Source organism: Podarcis filfolensis (genome assembly GCF_964270895.1).
Source record: "Podarcis filfolensis genome assembly, chromosome: 6".
NCBI lineage: Eukaryota > Metazoa > Chordata > Lepidosauria > Squamata > Lacertidae > Podarcis > Podarcis filfolensis.
This window is the reverse complement of record NC_139609.1, coordinates 22,438,688-22,457,674: the sequence shown is the minus strand read 5'-3', so window position 1 is coordinate 22,457,674 and position 18,987 is coordinate 22,438,688. Positions and strand designations below refer to the sequence as shown.

The 18,987-nt window shown below is 40.6% G+C and overlaps 1 protein-coding gene across 4 annotated transcripts; it reads left to right on the top strand.

Annotated features, from left to right (window-relative positions):
* Positions 1-1,415: 1,415 nt before the first annotated feature.
* Positions 1,416-18,916, top strand: RNPC3 (RNA binding region (RNP1, RRM) containing 3). Of its 4 annotated transcripts, none has more exons than XM_083620488.1 (15): positions 1,416-1,926; positions 5,182-5,229; positions 6,465-6,583; positions 7,437-7,520; positions 8,382-8,493; positions 10,131-10,199; positions 11,198-11,337; positions 12,460-12,585; positions 12,927-13,063; positions 13,196-13,363; positions 13,574-13,668; positions 13,753-13,811; positions 14,570-14,702; positions 15,880-15,956; positions 18,690-18,916. In XM_083620488.1, the coding sequence occupies exons 1-14, from the start codon at positions 1,756-1,758 to the stop codon at positions 15,952-15,954; spliced, it is 1,536 nt and encodes a 511-aa protein (XP_083476614.1). In that variant the 5' UTR covers positions 1,416-1,755; the 3' UTR covers positions 15,955-15,956; positions 18,690-18,916. The 4 variants fall into 4 exon arrangements, with proteins under 4 accessions (XP_083476614.1, XP_083476615.1, XP_083476616.1 ...); XM_083620489.1 differs by having other exon boundaries at positions 17,705-18,916; XM_083620490.1 differs by having other exon boundaries at positions 15,880-15,960.
* The last annotated feature ends 71 nt before the right edge of the window (positions 18,917-18,987 follow it).

Below are 18,987 nucleotides of genomic sequence, written 5' to 3'. Positions count from 1 at the left end.
CACTTCCGCAAACAAAATGAATCAACCCAATATTCATGAGTTTTTTAAATGTCATGTTGATGGCCCGAGCAAATCCAGGTTTCTTCAGAAGTGATTCTCATCAATTTCAATGTGGCTCTCCATCAGATAAGTGTGCATTAGGATTGTAGCCATAAAATGCAACATTTATCTTTGATGAGCATCATCTGTGCTTAGAGGCAATGCATTTTGGCTTATATATCCTGTTACTATTTTAGCGTTTGATGCACACATGGCTAGATTTTGAATAGAAGAGTATGTAACGTTGATGAAGTGATTTCATAGTGCTTTCCACATTTTTTAAATTAAGCTTTCATTCAGGCCAAAGCCTGCCATTCATTCTACAACCTATAGTGACAGATCCCCTCTGTAATTTATGAATAGCTATATAGTGATGATTCAGTCACATTTCTAAATCCACCCCCCCCAAAAAAAAAGGTGGAAGAAAACATAGTTACTAGTGAGTTTCTTCTAGCGCATTAAATTCTGAATTACTAGTAAGAAATATGTGCAATGCTGTCTTTAACAGAGAGAGCCCTTATGCTGTATCTTATATAAACATCAGCTTCTTTCTTACTTAGAACAGGCCTAAATTCTATCTACCCCAAATGCCAAGAGGAGGAAAATGGGCACAGCTGTATCTACAGTAGAAAAAAGAGTGGGACACCTCCCAGGATTCATAATTTTATAGAAGCGTCTATCAGATTTTGCGACCTTTTATCCTTTTCTTTTACTTTTTTGGTTAATTAAAAGCAGTCCCTGATTAATCAGGCAACACATATATTTTTTTTAAAGTCAGTTGTTTTAAATATATCTGCAACAGATTGTGCATCATCTGAGAGCACCACGTCTCCACCCTTCATAATTTGGTATGCAAAACGTATGTGGATTGAATCAGTGAATTAATCAAAAAGCAATAAGGATAGATGGATTAAATCAGTAAATTAATCAAAAAGCCATGAGGATAGATCGGCTGGAAATTTATTTAAAAGCCTTTGTTTAACAGCCTTTGACCAGATGAATAACGTTAAAGGTTTACTGCATGTCCACACACAAAAAAAAAAAAAAATAGAAGCAAGACCCGCACAGCATCAGTTTCAAAATCTACTGAAGCAACGAGCGAAGGCTTTTTGTTTCTCAGCCTTGGGTCCCCAGCTGTTGTTGGACAACAACTCCCATCACCCCTGATCGTTGATACTGCTTGCTAAGGGTCATGGGAGTTGTAGTCCAACAATAGGTGGGTGGGGGAGCCTAAGTTTGAGAAACAGAGAAGGCTGGAAACCGACCTGAAGCCGCTTCGCTTTACTACCGCCAACACTTGAACACTATCTCCCACTGGGACCTCCCTTTCTCCTAAAGCGCATGCCCAATCCAAAGGGCATCTAGAGAAACAGCTTAAACTTCCGGTACTAAACTGAACGCAGGCATCAGCCATGAACACTCTGTGGGCATCATTAGACACTCTATAAACAACTTCTTCTTTTTCTTCATCATCATCATCATCACTGACACAAGCGAAAAGTCTTCCGCTCGCCTGCTATCAAAGAGCAAAACAGCCCTCCAACTCGATTGACTACCGCAGTTCTTCATCGAAAGAGCGACGGGACCTCCTGAGGGACGCCTTCACTTCTCGCGAGGTTACCTCTCCTCCGAGGTTTTCCTTCCCGGCGGCTGTCGTCGGCGGCGAGTGGCTTCGGGGGCTACAGTGCGCATGCTCAGTCCGTGCGGCGAGGCGACATGGCGGCGCCCAGCTCGGAGCAGACGGCCAGGCCGCCGCGGCCGGGGAGAAGCGGCCGGATCCTGCTGGTGCGGCACCTCCCCGCCTCGCTGACGGCTTCGGAGAAGGAGAGCTTGCTGAGGCACTTCGGGGCCGCTTCCGTGCGGGTCCTGTCCGACCGCGGGAGGCTGGTAGGGAAGGCGCGGCTGGGACGGGCGGCCGAGGCGTGAAACGCCGCCCTCGGGGGGCTTCTGCCGCCTGAGGTAACCGCGATGCCAAAGCCGCCTCTGGCGATAGGCAGACTGAGGCAACTGCCTTGGGCGGCAGAAGAAGCTTCTAAGGTGGCAGAACCAGTGCCGGATTTACGTATAAGCTAAACAAGCTATAGCTTGGGGCCCCACTCTCTTAGGGCCCCCCAAAAAATGTAAAGGAAAAAACACCTGGATGTACATTTCCAAAATATAAGATAAAAAAAATAAAACCTACATACAACAACAGTGTTTTGTGTTGTGTAGGCTCCGATGATGTAAGTAATGGGCCCCGCCTGCTCCCTAAAATATCACTTGGGGCCCCACTCTCTTGTGCCCCCCCCCATATACTACTTCTTAATTGTATTTCAGTTCAACAATTACTTTGACAAAATACATATTTTGTTATGTGCAAATGGCTTTAGATACCTGTTAGATACCATAAATTACCATATAGCATATATTCAACGCAAAAAACAGCGACAATTTGTTGTTGACAAAGGACAGCTGGACATATTAAGGCCCCCATTACCTTCAGTAGCTTAAGCCTCACCAAACCTAAATCCAGCCCTGGGTAGAAGCCTCGGCAGAAGCAGCGCCAGTTTCGGCTGGAGCTACGCGTGAACTTGCGAGCGTGCCCTGAGACCCCCGGGTATAGGGCGGTATATAAATTCAATTAATAATAATGGTTTCTTGTGGCTTTGGTGGGATCCAGCCCGGATTTGCCGCTTCTCTCCCAGAACGTGGCAGATGGAGATCCAGGGGCAGGAAGGTCAGGGCGAGGTGGTGCTTCTTGTTTTGCCTTAAGCCTTGATAGGGGCACACCACCTATGCCACCCAGGGAAGTCCAGCTGGGGTCTTTGCGGTGCACCTTTAGGCGCCAGGCAAAAGCATTCCTCTCCAACAATGCTTTTGGCTGATTGACGTCCAATGCCCTTTTAAAATGTGTTCTGAAAGCGGGGCAGGGGGGATTATGGGGTGGTTTTTGTTTTTATTGCATGTTTTCTGTTTTGTTTTGTTTTTATATTGTGATCAGTGCCAGATTGACATATAAGCTAAACAAGCTATAGCTTAGGGCCCCACTCTCTTAGGGCCCCCCAAAAAATGTAAAGGAAAAAACACCTGGATGTACATTTCCAAAATATAAGATAAAAAACAAAACAAAATAAAACCTACATACAACAACAGTGTTTTGTGTTGTGTAGGCTCCGATGATGTAAGTAATGGGCCCCGCCTGCTCCCTAAAATATCACTTGGGGCCCCACTCTCTTGTGCCCCCCCCCCATATACTTCTTCTTAATTGTATTTCAGTTCAACAATTACTTTGACAAAATACATATTTTGTTATGTGCAAATGGCTTTAGATGCCTGTTAGATACCATAAATTACCATATAGCATATATTCAACGCAAAAAACAGCGACAATTTGTTGTTGACAAAGGACAGCTGGACATATTAAGGCCCCCATTACCTTCAGTAGCTTAGGCCTCACCAAACCTAAATCCAGCCCTGGGTAGAAGCGTCGGCAGAAGCAGCGTCAGTTTCGGCTGGAGCTACGCGTGAACTTGCGAGTGTGCCCTGAGACCCCCGGGTATAGGGCGGTATATAAATTCAATTAATAATAATAATAATGGTTTCTTGTGGCTTTGGTGGGATCCCGCCCGGATTTGCCGCTTCTCTCCCAGAACGTGGCAGATGGAGATCCAGGGGCAGGAAGGTCAGGGCGAGGTGGTGCTTCTTGTTTTGCCTTAAGCCTTGATAGGGGCACACCACCTATGCCACCCAGGGAAGTCCAGCTGGTGTCTTTGCGGTGCACCTTTAGGCGCCAGGCGAAAGCATTCCTCTCCAGCAATGCTTTTGGCTGATTGGCTGATGTGTTCTGAAAGCGGGGCAGGGGGGATTATGGGGTGGTTTTTGTTTTTATTGCATGTTTTCTGTTTTGTTTTGTTTTTATATTGTGATCAGTGCCAGATTGACATATAAGCTAAACAAGCTATAGCTTAGGGCCCCACTCTCTTAGGGCCCCCCAAAAAATGTAAAGGAAAAAACACCTGGATGTACATTTCCAAAATATAAGATAAAAAACAAACAAAATAAAACCTACATACAACAACAGTGTTTTGTGTTGTGTAGGCTCCGATGATGTAAGTAATGGGCCCCACCTGCTCCCTAAAATATCACTGGTTTGCTCATTTCTATATATAGAGTGCCTACATTCTGCATGGACTGGTTGCTTGGCAACTTATGCAAATATCTTTAGATACCTATTAGGTCCATAAATTACCATATAGCATAAATTCAACACAAAAAACAGTGACAGTTTGTTGTTGAGAAAGAACAGCTGGACGTATAAGAGGCCCCATTACCTTCAGTAGCTTAGGGCCTCATCAAACCTAAATCCGGCCCTGATTGTGATGTTAACACTGAGAACTGCCCTGAAATCTATGGTTGGGCAGCACACAAATTTAATAAGTAATAAATAAATAATACTAACACACTTGTTTGTATGTGTGTATGGATAGATAGATGGATATACACACACACTTTGACCATTTCTTAACATCTGGCACATGTATTTATTGTATCAAATTATAGACCACTTGCTTTAAAATAATAATACAGTAATAATAATAATAATCTCAAAAGTGTTGTGTGATAAGAGTTAAAAATAAAATACAATGGCCAGTGTGGCGTTGCACACTAAACCAAATGTTGGGTTAGTGCAGCAGCAGAAAGGACCAGGGAGGAGCAAAGTGTCTGGGAGCTTCTCTTTTGGAGCCTGCTCACAAAGCCAAGTTTCTTCTATTTTCATGCCTGCTTATATTAAGAGTGCCATGCAAAGCGGCTCAAGATATATCTACAAATGTCTATGAGTAACTTCTACTCAGAAAGCAGAGCAGTGCAAAGCAGCAATCATGTATTTACTGAAACTAGGAAACTGGTTAAATAGGGGATTTAGAACTGGTTAGAAAGCTGGACTAAAAAAGTACTGATTCCACATCTTGGACTCTCTTTCTTGGTGTTCCAGTTCTAACAAGGGGAGGAGAAAGAAAGATGGTTGTTGCCCTTCCTGCTTTGCCTTTAGGTGCAGCCACATTCACGTTTAAAATTCTGCAATACATTGGATAACTTGTGTGTTAATGTTCTCTCTGCTTATATTGGAAATTCAACGTTTGGCATGTTCTTTCCCCCCCTCAGAAACACACTGCTTTTGCTACTTTCCCGAATGAAAATGCAGCTACTCAGGTGTGTATTTGAGACCATTACAGAACTTTGTTCTTTTATTTCTTTATATCTTTTTTGCTGTAGTTTTCTATGGCTGTAGGTCAAGATGTCTGCCTTTCAATACAAAAACAAAGTGATGAAGATAAGTCTAAGGCTGCAGTCTTAACCCTGTTTACCTGGGAGTAAACCCCATTGATTTCAATGAGATTTATTTCTGAGGATTGCGTTGTAAGGCTGTGATTGTTTGCATACCTACTTAGAATAAACGCCTTTAAGATTGAAGGGAGGACTTGCTTAAGAGCATTCATGCTTGGATAAGATTCCTCCAAAATGCTTTAGATAATTACATATTTAGGTGTTGTTAGAAAACAGCAAGGACACTTTAGCAAATGAATATTAACTGTTAGCATAAAGACAACAGAGTATGGTACTGATGACCGTGTGTACAGATTAGATACTAATATTAAAACAGGCCTGCTTAACTTGTAAATGTGCAAATGCAGGCTACCTGCTAAGTGTTCAAGACTGTAGAGCAGGCTTTCTCAAACTCTGCCCTCCAGATGTTTGGTAACTACAGTTCCCATCATCCCTGACCACTGGTCCTGCTAGCTAGGGATCATGGGAGTTGTAGGCCAAAAACATCTGGAGGGCCCAGGTCTGAGGAAGCCTGCTGTAGAGAAACAGAAAATATATTGAGTTGCTTAGCTTTATATTTTACAGCTCTTTCTGTATTAAGATGACAGACATTCTGTTGTCATCTTAACTTTGCCTCTCCTAACTTCTATCTAACTTAAAAGTGTAAAATCCTTGGAGTAGGAAATTTATAAAAGATATGCATAAGATATATATAAGTAACTTACATTATCAGAACAGAAGTATAAGTTTCAGTGTCCTGTTCAATAACTGGCAAGAAAGCAATTAAATTCTATAGTCATTAACAATGCAATTTTCTGCATGTGTAGTAAGTCTTTTCTGCAATGAGAAGTAATTCTCATTGATTTTCAGCATGCCTTTCTCGCTGGTAAGTGGGTATAAAATTGTAGGCAACAGTCGGGACATTATCCATTTTGGTCATTAAGAGGGATTAAATGGAAAGTTGTTGCTCTTCCACCAAACAGATTTTCTCTCCATGTTGCTTAATTTTTAGGCAAAGTAAATTGCAAGAGGGGAGAAGAAAGGGATAAACTGAGAGGTTGATGGGTCAGAGTGCATTTTAAATGTTAGTTGATTTAACTGCATGTTGTGTTCAATTGAAGGCTTTATCGAGATTGCATCAGCTGAACCTTCTAGGCCACACTCTGGTAGTTGAATATGCAAAGGACCAAGACAGCGTTTGTGCACTTAGCCAATCTTCTGAAAGCGAGAAGGACAAAAGGTATGTAGATGCTTCTGTATTTTCAAATTCAGTGGGCTTATAAAATATTTCTAACATTCTTGAAAATATTTTCCAAAAACTCCTTCAAACTTTGCTGTGGTGGATACGGGAGGATCCAGATTGTTTATTCAGATCCTATTGTATTAATACTTTAGATCTGAAGTGCAAGAAGTAAGTACTAGTGAATGCAGTAGGACTTCCAAGTAAGTGGGGTTCGGATTACAACCTTATTTGGGCTAGGTTCCTGTGGTTACATAGCAGATATGCTTTTCCACTCCGTTTTTACCGTGTGACCATCATACTGGGGAGATCTTGACCCATTCAAAGATAAATTTTGGTCAGATTGTCTAGGACTGGGACAGAAGAAGTTAGGAGTTCTGCCACAAAGACAATTCTGTTTGATTTTTTTTCACTGAGCAAACATAGGAAGGGAAGAGAACTGAGCAGAATCAAAAATACAGATTTTTACATATATGGATTCATCTTATTCATCACCTTTATTGGAATATAAATTACGGCTACCTCACAGAATTCAACAATTGAACAAAATAGATTTGAGTGGGGATTCATATTTATGAGCCAAAATTAGAGTTATGACTTCATAGAAACTTCCATATCTAGTCATTTATGTTGTGTTATGTTTACCCCTATTACTATTGTCCTTCATTTGATATTTTTTTCCAAATACAGTAGTTGTTGCATGAGTAAAGAATGAACAACACAAATTTTCTTTTTGTTGGGATCACTCTTTTTTTAAATGCACTTTGTGTCCAAACACAGTGGCGTTCATTTACAGTTAGGGTTATTTCAACATACCGCATAATGTAGTAGATTGCTCTTGTGTGTGTTTTAGCCTTGAAGAACCAGTGAAAGAAGAGAAAGAACAGAAAGATCTAGGCTGCCTCAAGATAGAAAGTGGAATTGCTCCTAGCCATGGGTTAGTACTTGAGTTCTGATTTTGTATACAAAAATTGTTCTTGAATCCTAGCCTTTAAACCATTTGTGAACATGTTTAGGCAAACATATGAGAGACCAGTAATATTTTCTTAGCTTGGTTTCCAAGAATAAATCACATCCTCTCTGTTCCTACAATTATATCACTACCCTTTTCTTAGTACGTTTTTTTCCTGCTTCTGATTAAAATAGAAGTAGCTAACCTGCAGTTTGTCAGATGCTGTTTACCTCCAACTCCCATTGGCCCCAGTCAGTAAGCAATAGTTCAGAGTCCAGCAACATTGGGAGAACCAATGTTAGATACTTGCATGGATGTGGAACTTTCAGTAGATGTGATAAGCAACAGAGCAGATTTGTGTGCTAAAAAGATTGCCACACTTAGTTTTCTGAGGGCTCCACAAACCTCTTTTTGCAGATATTTGTTGCCTGTCACTATTATTGCATATGGATTGGTATTTAAGAGCTACTACGAGTGTGTAGCAGCTTGCTCACACACATTTTTTCCTACTGCGTATTTGCATTGAGTAAGGGTTAGGCCAGGTGACATCCCAGTTCTATGATCAACATGCTTTTGAAATTCCTTTTAGTTTCAAATGTCTCCTGTAGTGTTGGGAGCTGCTGTTCAACAAAGAGAAGCATTACAATCCCGTGGTTGGTAAATATTTTTGTTAATCCCTGGATATCATGGAATCAGTCTCTCATGTTTCAGAATTGCTGGTATGTGAGCTAGGGGTTTCTTTGTTTGGTGCTTTTAAACTCTAAATATTGAACTCTTCTGCATAGTGAAGCTTTTTTTTTTAATAGGTTAGATTTGTTTCTAAGGTTGGTTTGTTTCCCCTCACAGGTTAACTTTCCCTATAAATTCTTGCCTCAAATATCGATACCCCCCGCCTTCCAGTACAATCCTAGCCAACATAGCAAATGCCTTGGCAAGTGTGCCTAAGTTTTATGTGCAGGTAAGTGTAGATCCCCTTCCCCAACCTGAATTCAATACATAAACCTTATACTTATTAGTATGGTATTGCCGAATTGTTATTTTAAGCAGCTGTAAATTACTGACTAGGGCTTATGTCCTGTATCTGCTTCTTTGAAATAAGCTCCATTGATCTCAGTGGGACTTGCTTTTGTATAGGATTCTGCTGTTAATGTTGCATGGCTCCACTCCTATTTGAGTTTGTAGTGGCATCAGTTAATTTGAAAGTGACTGCAAAGGAGCTCACAAAGACTTTCGGTATGAGTTATTGGATCACCTTTAGCAGTAAGAATATTTTTAGTATGTTCTCATAAGCACTGTTTTCAGCCATGAAAGCTATAAGCTATGGTCTGAAGGTACCATGCAGCTACCACCTTGCTCAATATATGCATGTCTATCAGTGCCTGAATGGATTACTTGCTTTGGGATTATATGTGTGCCATCATGGATTCCATGGCAGAAGTAGGTAGGATATGCATGTTCATTGCCGAATCTAGGGGTGGTATTCAGCTAAGTTTTACTCAGTGTCTTAAATGACAAATCACATGGTTCTTTAAAATTTATTTCCGACCATTTTTTAAAAACTGCAAACTTCTAGTCCATATTGTTAGATGCTTGGAAGTATGTAACCAGGTTTTCAAATATGTCCAAACTAGTTGATATTGTTTTACTGCCTAGGTCAAGATTTTACACCTTTTCTGTTATAATTGTTGTACAGATATCTCCCTGTATTGCCAAATTATTTTATCCCAGTATCCCATCTCCCTGTGAGAAAAAAGTCCTTAAATAAAGCACATTAGGTAGATATATTACATCTAGTTCTGTCTGGCAAGCACAACTTATTATAACTTGTAGAATTATTCATTTTTTATGGTTCCAGAATTTTATGTCATGTATTCTACTCACTATTGATGCAGAGTAGAACTCCAAAGTATAGTTAGCAGAGTAAAAACTTAAATACGTTGCAAGATTCCCAAAAAATAGACCAGAGGCATTTCATCCAGCAGAACTTTACTGCTACCAAAGGCAAATGAGCATAATGGTCACAAATCTAATACATTCAGGATTGGCACTGTCCATAAGAAATCCAGTTGCAGCAGACTTCACTTAAACTTACAGTAACTTATAATAAGACTAAACCTTAACACTAAGCATACTATGTACAGAACACCACACCCAGGCTCCTTCTGGCCTCTTATTATAGTCAGCATGACCTTGACAGAAAGAGATAAGAGAACCAGTTTAAGCCAGCTGTATGCAGCTTCTCTGAAGGAATAACCCAAACATCATGAACCTTCTGCTTGTTTCTTTCACACAAACAAGCTTCCAGAACCCTCTTGAATTAATTAGAATACGAAAGAGCTCTACACATCAGATCAATACTTTCTGTACTAAGAAATGCAAAGTGACATTTTAATCTTCAGATGAAACATTTCCTGCCCATTAGCTATGGCAAATATAAAACCATTATAAAATATGCAACAAGTTTGGTTTATGTGGGATACTTGAACGGTTGTGGCAAGGATAATATTCGTCCCATGACAATTAATGGCATGTTTACTCAAGTATTCATCTTTGAGTACTTGGATAAGATGCTAAGTTGCTCTGGTTATCTTTCAGGTTTTGCATCTTATGAACAAAATGAATCTTCCCCCTCCCTTTGGGCCAGTTACTCCTCGACCTCCTATGGTATGAAACTGTTATTACTTGAAGCACTGTGAATAAATCCAACATTGTACAGTGGTACCTCGGGTTACAAACACTTTGGGTTACAGACTCCGCTAACCCAGAAGTAGTACCTCGGGTTAAGAACTTTACCTCAGGATGAGAACAGAAATCGTGTGTCAGTGGCAATGGGAGGCCCATTAGCTAAAGTGGTACCTCAGGTTAAGAACGGTTTCAGGTTAAGAATGGACCTTTGAAATTAAGTTTGTAACCAGAGGTACCACTGTATTTATAGTTTTAAGATACCCCTTTCTTTAGCATTTTTGGCTAGGATGCAAGTAGGAGTGTGAACCTAGTGGCATTTTTGGCTTTCCCCCCTTGAACAGCTGATTATCATGCCATATCAAACTACTTTTGCAACTCCTCAGTTAGAAGTGTCACTCCATCTTTGGGTCCTGTTCTTCATTATCAGGTGGACCATAAAAGGTGTGCTTTGAAAAATATAATGGGAATTTCCTATCATTACTGAAATATAAGTTCAACATACTGAGTTGTATATTGACTCTTCTCAGAAGAAGAAGAAGAGATGCAATTGATGTAGTCAAACTCTGTACTCGAGATCTGCTAAAGCATATTGCCCATCCCTCACAACAGCTGAATCTGCACTTTACATTGTGGTTGCCCCACGTTCTGTTGGTACAATGGTGGGATAAATTGTACCATAAATATTCTTAACCTTGTTCTTTCCTCAGTCTCCACTCTTGACCTATATTTCCTGGGTGTGCTGCAGGAGTGATGCAGTAGCTATGACCTTTTGTCCAAACCCTTTCTTATCACTGCCCACAAGTGGGTATGTGGTAATCTAATGTGAGTCACTAGACTGTGGTGCAGAACACTTGCTTGTTGAGTACTGTATATACACTCTCTCTCTCTCTCACTCTCTCTCACACACACACACACTTGCATTTGAACTGTTAACAACTGAAATACCAAAAAGGTTGTACATTTTATTCTTCCTTTAGTATGAAGAGTATATCCCTTTACCGCCTCCTATTCCTCCTCTGCCTCCTGAGGAACCTCCTTTGCCTGAAGAGGAGGACAGTCAAGACTCGAGCAAAGATGAATCTGAGTATGAAAGTGCTGATGAAGAGGAAAAAGAAAGGTTAGTGATATTTTGTAGCCTGCTGCTCCCTGCGTAAAAGTTGGTGTCCTTGTTTTTCTCTGCCTGCAAAGAGTTAGTGATATTTTGCAGTCAAAGAAGAAAAAAGAAGCAGCAGCAGCCGCCACCCACCTGACTGGGTTTCCACAGCCACTCTGGGTGGCTCCCAACAAAATAAAACTGTAAAAGTTAGCAAATAGTTAAACTATGGGATTGGAACCCATAGTTTAGGAATTACCTGTGCCTTAGTAATCAATGTCTCTGTCTTTTTCTCTCTTGAATACATAGCAGTAACATAGAAGCCCACTTTAGTACCAACTAGATTTCTTTTAACAGGCAGTAAATATATTTTCAACTAATTTTAAACCTTGCTAAAAGTATATTTTAACCATAATTGAGTATCAAGGTAGGGTTGTTGTTTTGTTTTTGTTTTTTTTTAAAAAATACTCTTTTCTTAAAATAGTGCATTTTGTGTGGTGCTTCTGGCAAATAATTACATCTCGTATCCATTAAATATATATCCCCAAAGCTTTTGGCCTTGCCCTTGAAGACCTATAGAGCATGGAATCAACTGATGTAATTCAATGAAATGAATGGGTAGGGAAAGCATACCTCACCCTTAACTTGATAGGGGTTAATTTGGTCTGTAGACCCTGCAAAATTGATCTCAATTTCAGATGCCCCCTTCTTCCCATCCCTTTCTTATAGCAAGTTTAAATCTGAGAAGTAGCCTCTTCCCTTCGTGTGTGGTGAGGTTTGAGCTTCACTGGATTTCATCAGCACATGATCTTTTAGAGAAAGTGAAACCAAAGAAGACAGCTGCTCTGGCTGCTCCTTCTCTTTCATTTACCAGACTCTTCTTAGGGTAGTGGTGTGTGTTTCCCAATCAGTTCTCCCCAGTTCTCCGTCTACCAGGGTTCAGAGTGGAAGAAATGGCAGAGTAGTCAACATCAGCTTGTCTGCAGCAGGCATCTACTAAATAGAGTCTTCTTTTAAAAGCCAAACTCTAAAACCCTGAGGGCGGGAGGTTTGTTTCATTGATAAGTTTAACTCTTCCCCCCCCCCCCATATTTTCTGTTGAAATGCCTTTTTTCCAATAAAGTATTCAATGTGTTAATAATTCAGATTTACAAAGCTGATGGAATTGGCAACCCTCCAACCCAAACGACGGATCCCAACAAAGCCGCACCGTACGAGAAAAAAGAGAAAGATCAAAGACTTATTAAATGTCTCCCAGCTAGCTTCCCACAGGTATGGATATATGAGTATTGAATGTGGATCATTGCTATGTAATGAGTACTTAGTTTGCACTTCCTTCGAGATATCTTGAGAAATGACCTGACTGAACTGTCAGAAATATTCAGCAAGTAAAAATATAGATTGTCCAGTGGTGTGATTGTATATAGCACTATATTTTAAGAAAAAACAGTATTACCAGAATATTGCTTGCAACTCTTACCTGTAACGTGCTTAGCAACCCTTTTTGCAATCCCTTTAAAGAAATGTAAAATCATTAAGGAGTAAACAATTCTGTGCATAATCTTTCTTGTAAAGAAGCTTTAAATGAAGCTTTATGTTGTCTTTTTGAACAGCAATTTGCACCCAGCCCTGTCGCCTTCGGATGTGTTTGAGCAGCCGCACCCTGTAGGTCTCAAAAAAATTGAATTTCACATATCTTCAGAGAGCCCTGGCATTCTTCAGAAAAGCTTGGCGGAGCAGCATAACAATGGTATGCTGTGTGTCTCAACTAAAACGTGTTTATATATACATGGATTGTAGCACGTTATCTTGTATTTAATTTGGTTGAGGTCACTTGTGTCTCAGGATCATGTCCCACGTTCTCTGTGTTTAATTGTCTTAGACATCTATGCAGCCATTGATGAAATATCTGGTGAAGGGTTTGGAAAAATCTTACCCGCTCTCCGTTCCAATCATAAAAAAGAGACAGAAGAGGAAGAAGAAGACGATGAAATACCTTCGGAATTCGTTTCTAAAAGAGAGCTAGAAAAAGGCAGAGTCTCCCATAAAGGTGATTTTATTACCATTAATTTTTTTTATGACACGCAATGAGGATGTTGCTTTATTTAAATGTGATGAGTTTGTTTGGCTATATTGGTTAGTTGATTTGGGTTTTTTCACATAAAATATACATTCTGTTGAGAATCAGTTTTAATTATTTAATTAAGCCTATTGGCTAAAATGGAGATTACAGCTATATATTTTTCTTTCTGTGCTCAAGAAATGGAAACTCTTGCTGTCTTCAGAAATTATGAGCCTGGTGAGCCAAATTGTAGAATTTACGTGAAGAATCTGTCTAAACAAGTTCAAGAAAGGGTAAGTGGGAATTGAGCAGAAAGTGTTTGGTTCCTTCCACAGAAGTAGCTAATTCTTCCTGCTTTGCTTTTATTTAAATCCCAGGATTTGAAGTTTATCTTTGGAAGATACGTTGACTTTTCATCAGAAACTGAACGTATAATGTAAGTGATGGCTGGGTGACTTCTTCCGTAGGTTGAGCCGCTCTTGACTTGGTGAGCCAAATGATATATCCATGAACTTGTATGTTTCCACCTATTTTCCGGTAGAGAAGTCCAGCACCCTTTTTAATGAAAGACTATAGAAAATAGAGGATCATAGAGGATAATGAAACATTAGGACTGAGAGCAGCAGGGTGGGCATGGGGGGACTTTATACTACTTGTGACAATAGAGAGAAAAGAAGCCACTGGGGTGTAGAAGGAGAGAGTCGAGTCAGAGAAATGTGGCCGAGAAAGTGAGATTGTGGGAAGGGATAAATTGTGCACTGCGGGAAAAATAGGGCATGGAGAAAGGAATTAGGAGAATTGGGAAGATAGCTAAGGATGTTGCAAAGGAGGGGTGTGGGAAAGAGAGTAGACATGTACCAAGTGAGGATGCTGTTCTTTTAAGAGAACTGTAATTCTATTACAGAATGTTGTTCTAGTAACAGAACTGCAATTTTATTCCATGGGTGCCACAGCTTGGGAAGCTGAAATGTATAGTGAGAATTGGGGACTTCTAGAAAACTCAGAAGATACCTGTCTTGTCAGAATCGTGCAAGAACCTGAGCAGGCTGTTTGTACAGCAGGACTCTTCTGTAGTCCTATTGACTGCTTCTATATGAACTGTGAGAACTACTGAAACAAATCATGGCTCCTTCCTTCATCTGTCACGATATGTACTGGGCAGCTAAAGCATTTACGTCTTGCAATTTATCCTAGGTTCGATATACGCTTAATGAAAGAAGGCCGTATGAAAGGACAAGCATTTGTTGGGCTTCCCAATGAAGGAGCAGCTGCAAAAGCTTTGAAAGAAGTCAATGGATATGTTTTATTTGACAAGCCTATGGTGGTCGTATCCTTTTCTTAAAATAAAAAAAAAGCTTTCTGTTTCATTTTCAGTTAAATATTGGGCCTGCTTTTAGAATCTTGCTTTTGGTAGCAAGGTTTCTTTGCAAATTATTTGTCCCCATTTAAATTGTAGGCAAACACAGACATGGTTGTTGCAGCACAGGTGAGAGGGAGGGGAGCGAACCAGCTAGCAGAGTCCCTCACTCATTTGCCCTTTTCCTGTGTTCCTCAGCCCTCTCCACTGCCACCAAAGGGATACTTTTATTTTCCTGGCTGCCTTCGCTAAAACAGCCCTCAAACGTTTGTCTCCTATGTAGTTCTCTACAGCCAGCTTCTTGTACTGGGTTGAGTGGAACCCAGTGAAGTCATGGAGTGAAAATCAAGGCCAGGCACAGGCAAACTCTGCCCGTCCAGATGTTTGGGACTACAGTTCTCATCATCCCTAGCTAACAGGACCAGTGGTCAGGGATGATGGGAATTGTAGTCCCAAACATCGGGAGGGCCAGAGTTTGCCTACGCCTGATCAAGGCAATCGAGCCATCCACAAATTTTGTTTTTTTGCTTTTAAAAAATGGAAAACCAGTTATTAAAACAGTTACTGGCCCATTTTGCACATGACAGTGAGCCAGGGCTGGTGAACCTCTTGGACTCCCAACACACATCAGCCTCCACCAACATAGCCAGTGGTCAGGAATGATGGGAGTCACAGTCCAGAAATAGCTGGAGGGGCCACAGCTCCCACCTCCGTAGTAAGCCATGGTCAGAAATAAATCATAGCTTATCATGAACAAAAGTGTGCTGGTGCATGCTGCTCATTGTCTCCTGCTTCACATACACCCCTCCAACTCCACCCACCACTCCAGTCTCTTCTCCATTCCTCTTTCCGGCTCCACAATGTCTTGGTTCTGGTTGCATCAACACAGCAACGATTATTTTAACATAAATCTTTCTCTGCAGCACTAAGAAGGCAAAGTGAGGTAGGTTTTTCTCCCATCTCCAGCTGAGGTGGTCTAACAAGCTTTTTTAGTTTTAAAAAATAGAGATTAAGAAGTATCGTAATTTTGTGATGCTTTTGTGTCCCGTAGTCTTTTTTTTCTTGCATTCCCCCCCCCCCGCCGCTGCTTATAAATTGTTCTTGTTAAGCTTACCGTCAAGACTTTTATTCCTTAATAAAATCCAAGCAATTTGCTCGATCCGCGAGACCAAAGCCAGATCCCAAAGAGGAAAGGAGAAAAGATAAGGGGAGAAGACCCTAAAGGTATGTAAACTCCCTTGTATTCCATTTTGCCCTCCTAACTTAAAAAAATGCAAAACACAGAGAGCATGGCTGCATCGCCTCTGAAGTGGTGAGCCTGACTTAGACTTGACTTAGAAAACTAGGTGGTGAGATGCGTTCCCCACTAGCCTCCTTCCTGATGCGCCAGCTTTCGATGTGCAACAGGAATCTCCTTGTGTGGGCAACGTTCCATCAGTGTGTCATTGAAGTGGTACAATCCAGACACAGGTTTGCTTTCCGGTGACAAACAGGCCTTGACCACCAACAGGAGCTGGTTTAAGAAAAGACTTCTAACTTCTGCTTGATCAACACAGCAGCACGTTTTATCTTTCTGGCTGAGAATTTATTTTATAAATATAACCTTTTGCATTCATTGTGTCATCAGTTATAGAATGTCAGAGCGCAAACGAATTTGGCCTTTGGGCTCCTCTTCCACTGTTCTCCTAGAACTGTGGGGTCTCTGCCCCTTGATCTAAGATCAAGTTGTATGGCTGCTACAATTGCTTTGTTATCATTTATGATACTGCATGTTTTATGTTTGTAAACTGCCCCTAGGATTTGGTTTCTTGAAGATGCAATAACTAACAGCAGGTGGCCCTAGACGCAGATGCCAATTCATTTTTAAAAAGTCACATCTAGCCAGTCAAGTATGCATGTAGTATTGCAAATGACCACTGGAAGGAAATCAAAGCGTTGGTTTTGAGTGTTTTCCTCCGTATTTTCTAGTAATCACAACGTTCGTTTTTGTTTACCAGCCTGAATTGCTGATGGTCATAGATGGGGGAAAAACTGGCAAATTGCAGGTTGAACACACTGCTGAAGTTTGACCTTTATAAATAAAATTACATTCTGTTGTGTTACTGGCTTCCGTAACCCTGTATCCTTTGCTAAAGCGATTGTAGAATTTCCATCAGTTGTTTAGCAAAAATAGCTACAGATGAAAATAATGTATCCATTGCATTGCAGTGTCTTTTTAAAGACGGATATTTCTTATTGCTGGGGTCCTGTAGCTTTGGTAGCCAGTCAGAAATTGTGCTTGCCCTCCTCCTTCCGAAGGGGGAGGGACAGATTCTCGACTTTGACTTTCTTTGGCTCTGCATAACAGCAGAGGCAAGTTTCTGTCTCCTTCCAAGTTTGTCTCTCTCCAAGGATCAGTGCAAGATTGGAGAAATCCTCTTTTTCTCTCCTCCTCTGATCTCACCAGAATAGCAAATGTGCAGCACAGTGCCATAAGCAGGAGATAGGCTCCACTCAAGGAATACGAATGTTACAAAAATCACTCTTTCCCGATTGGTTTTTATGCTTAAAAAAAGAGCAAAAGTAGCAGACAAAAGTTGTCTCATGATAAGTGGCCTCCTGATGCATCATTTCCCAGAAATTATTTTTAATGGATATATTTGGTATAGCTGGGTAGCCAGCAGAATTGTAGCGGGACCATGCTAATACATTCTAGCGCTGGCTAACTTCTAGCAAAAACTACATTGGAGACAGAAATGCTTAGCTTTTGAACATGGCAAAAAGCCAGAATTCTGGTGCGTATTCTGGCATTGTACTGATTGAATAGTTAATACTATATTCTTTGTATTGGATTCAGAGCTGTTCTCCCGAGTTCCTGGTGCATTTGGTCTGAAGATTTAAAAATGACCACTGTTTTAAAATAGGTAGTCTAAAGAATGAAAGCTGTAACAGAGAATAAAAGGATTAAACCGCATTCTGCTGTTCTTCTTTAGAAACATTCCTGCCTAAATACTGCAGTAATACTGTGTCATGCAAAGTGTATCCTTTCTTGCTGTATCCTTTTTTTTGTATATATACATCCTTTTTTTTCTAGTAAAAGGTTCTAGTGTTCTCTTAGCATTGCACTAGGTGGTCATCTAGCAGATCTCTAGTAATAGTTTGTTATTTTACTAAACATAGCCCCTGTTTGTTAACTTACCAGGGTACCCATGGAAGTTTATAGCCTTAAAATGTACTTTTTAAAAATTCCTCATATTAACAGTAGCACAATTTTGGGCTGCCAGGCCTTCAGCAAGTGTAAACCTCTCTGCTTACGTTGGTAGAGTTTTAAATGCTGTTTACCAACTGAAGATCTGGCCTCAACTCTATATTTTTAACCGTCCTCCAACCTCATGGTGTCCAGAGGAAAACAGCAACACCTCCATAGCAAAGTAATACAATATGCATCTTTAGCTGTTTTTTGTAATCCTCCTTATTGGATAGAGAGCAGCAAGTGAAGCGGTATAAATGGAGCGAACTAAATTATCTTCTGCTTAGTCTTTCTTGCTGCTTTCTAATTTGTTCTCAGGCCAGCACCATCTTCTGTATAAGCATTACAGTAAAATACAGCTGTTCCAGAGACAGTTTTAGCCTTGGATCCCTTAAAGGAAATGCTATTTCCATTTACAGGAGGGGTCTTCTTGGGTCCCATTCTGAAGGGATGTTGTAGGGCAGTTTTTGCTAACTTTTTTTCCTGCAGCAATCCCCTATTGCATTCCATACTCTTCCTAAGGGTTCCCCAAACCCCTGGAACAGCTTTTGCTGGCGGTAGGGTGTTTTTGAGGGAAGACGGATTCCCTCCCCCTCTTTGCCCATAGCAGGAGCAGACTTTTGCTCACAAGCTCTTTGTATCTTAGCCTTAGTTTTTCTTATTATCCAAACTTTTCAGCTTTCTACTTTAGAAATGTGTGTTTTCAATGCACCTTTAAATCGTTCCAGGTTCGTTTTGAGTTCCCTGTCTTTCAAGCTCTGGGAAGAAGATGCACGGTTGGCCGAACTATTCAACAGTGCGTAAAAGCATTTAACATGTATTTAAAACACGACACAAATGTTCTGCTAACCTTAGGTGTGTTGTGTGCTTTCAAACAATGGAAGACCTTGCAGCGAGTCACATAGTGGATGTGGAAAATGTTTCAATTAAAGATCTAATAAATTATTCACTTTTGCATTGTTTCTGTGTTCTTTTTTCTTTGCCAAAGCATTTTCCCCCCACACAACCAGTGACATTCAACCACCA

Coding starts and splice junctions, on each gene's coding strand:
- RNPC3 (XM_083620488.1), top strand. CDS start 1,756: ATGGCGGCGCCCAGCTCGGAGCAGACGGCCAGGCCGCCGCGGCCGGGG. Junction 13,669..13,752: donor CTAAACAAGTTCAAGAAAGG/GTAAGTGGGAAT, acceptor TTTAAATCCCAG/GATTTGAAGTTTATCTTTGG. Junction 13,812..14,569: donor TCAGAAACTGAACGTATAAT/GTAAGTGATGGC, acceptor AATTTATCCTAG/GTTCGATATACGCTTAATGA.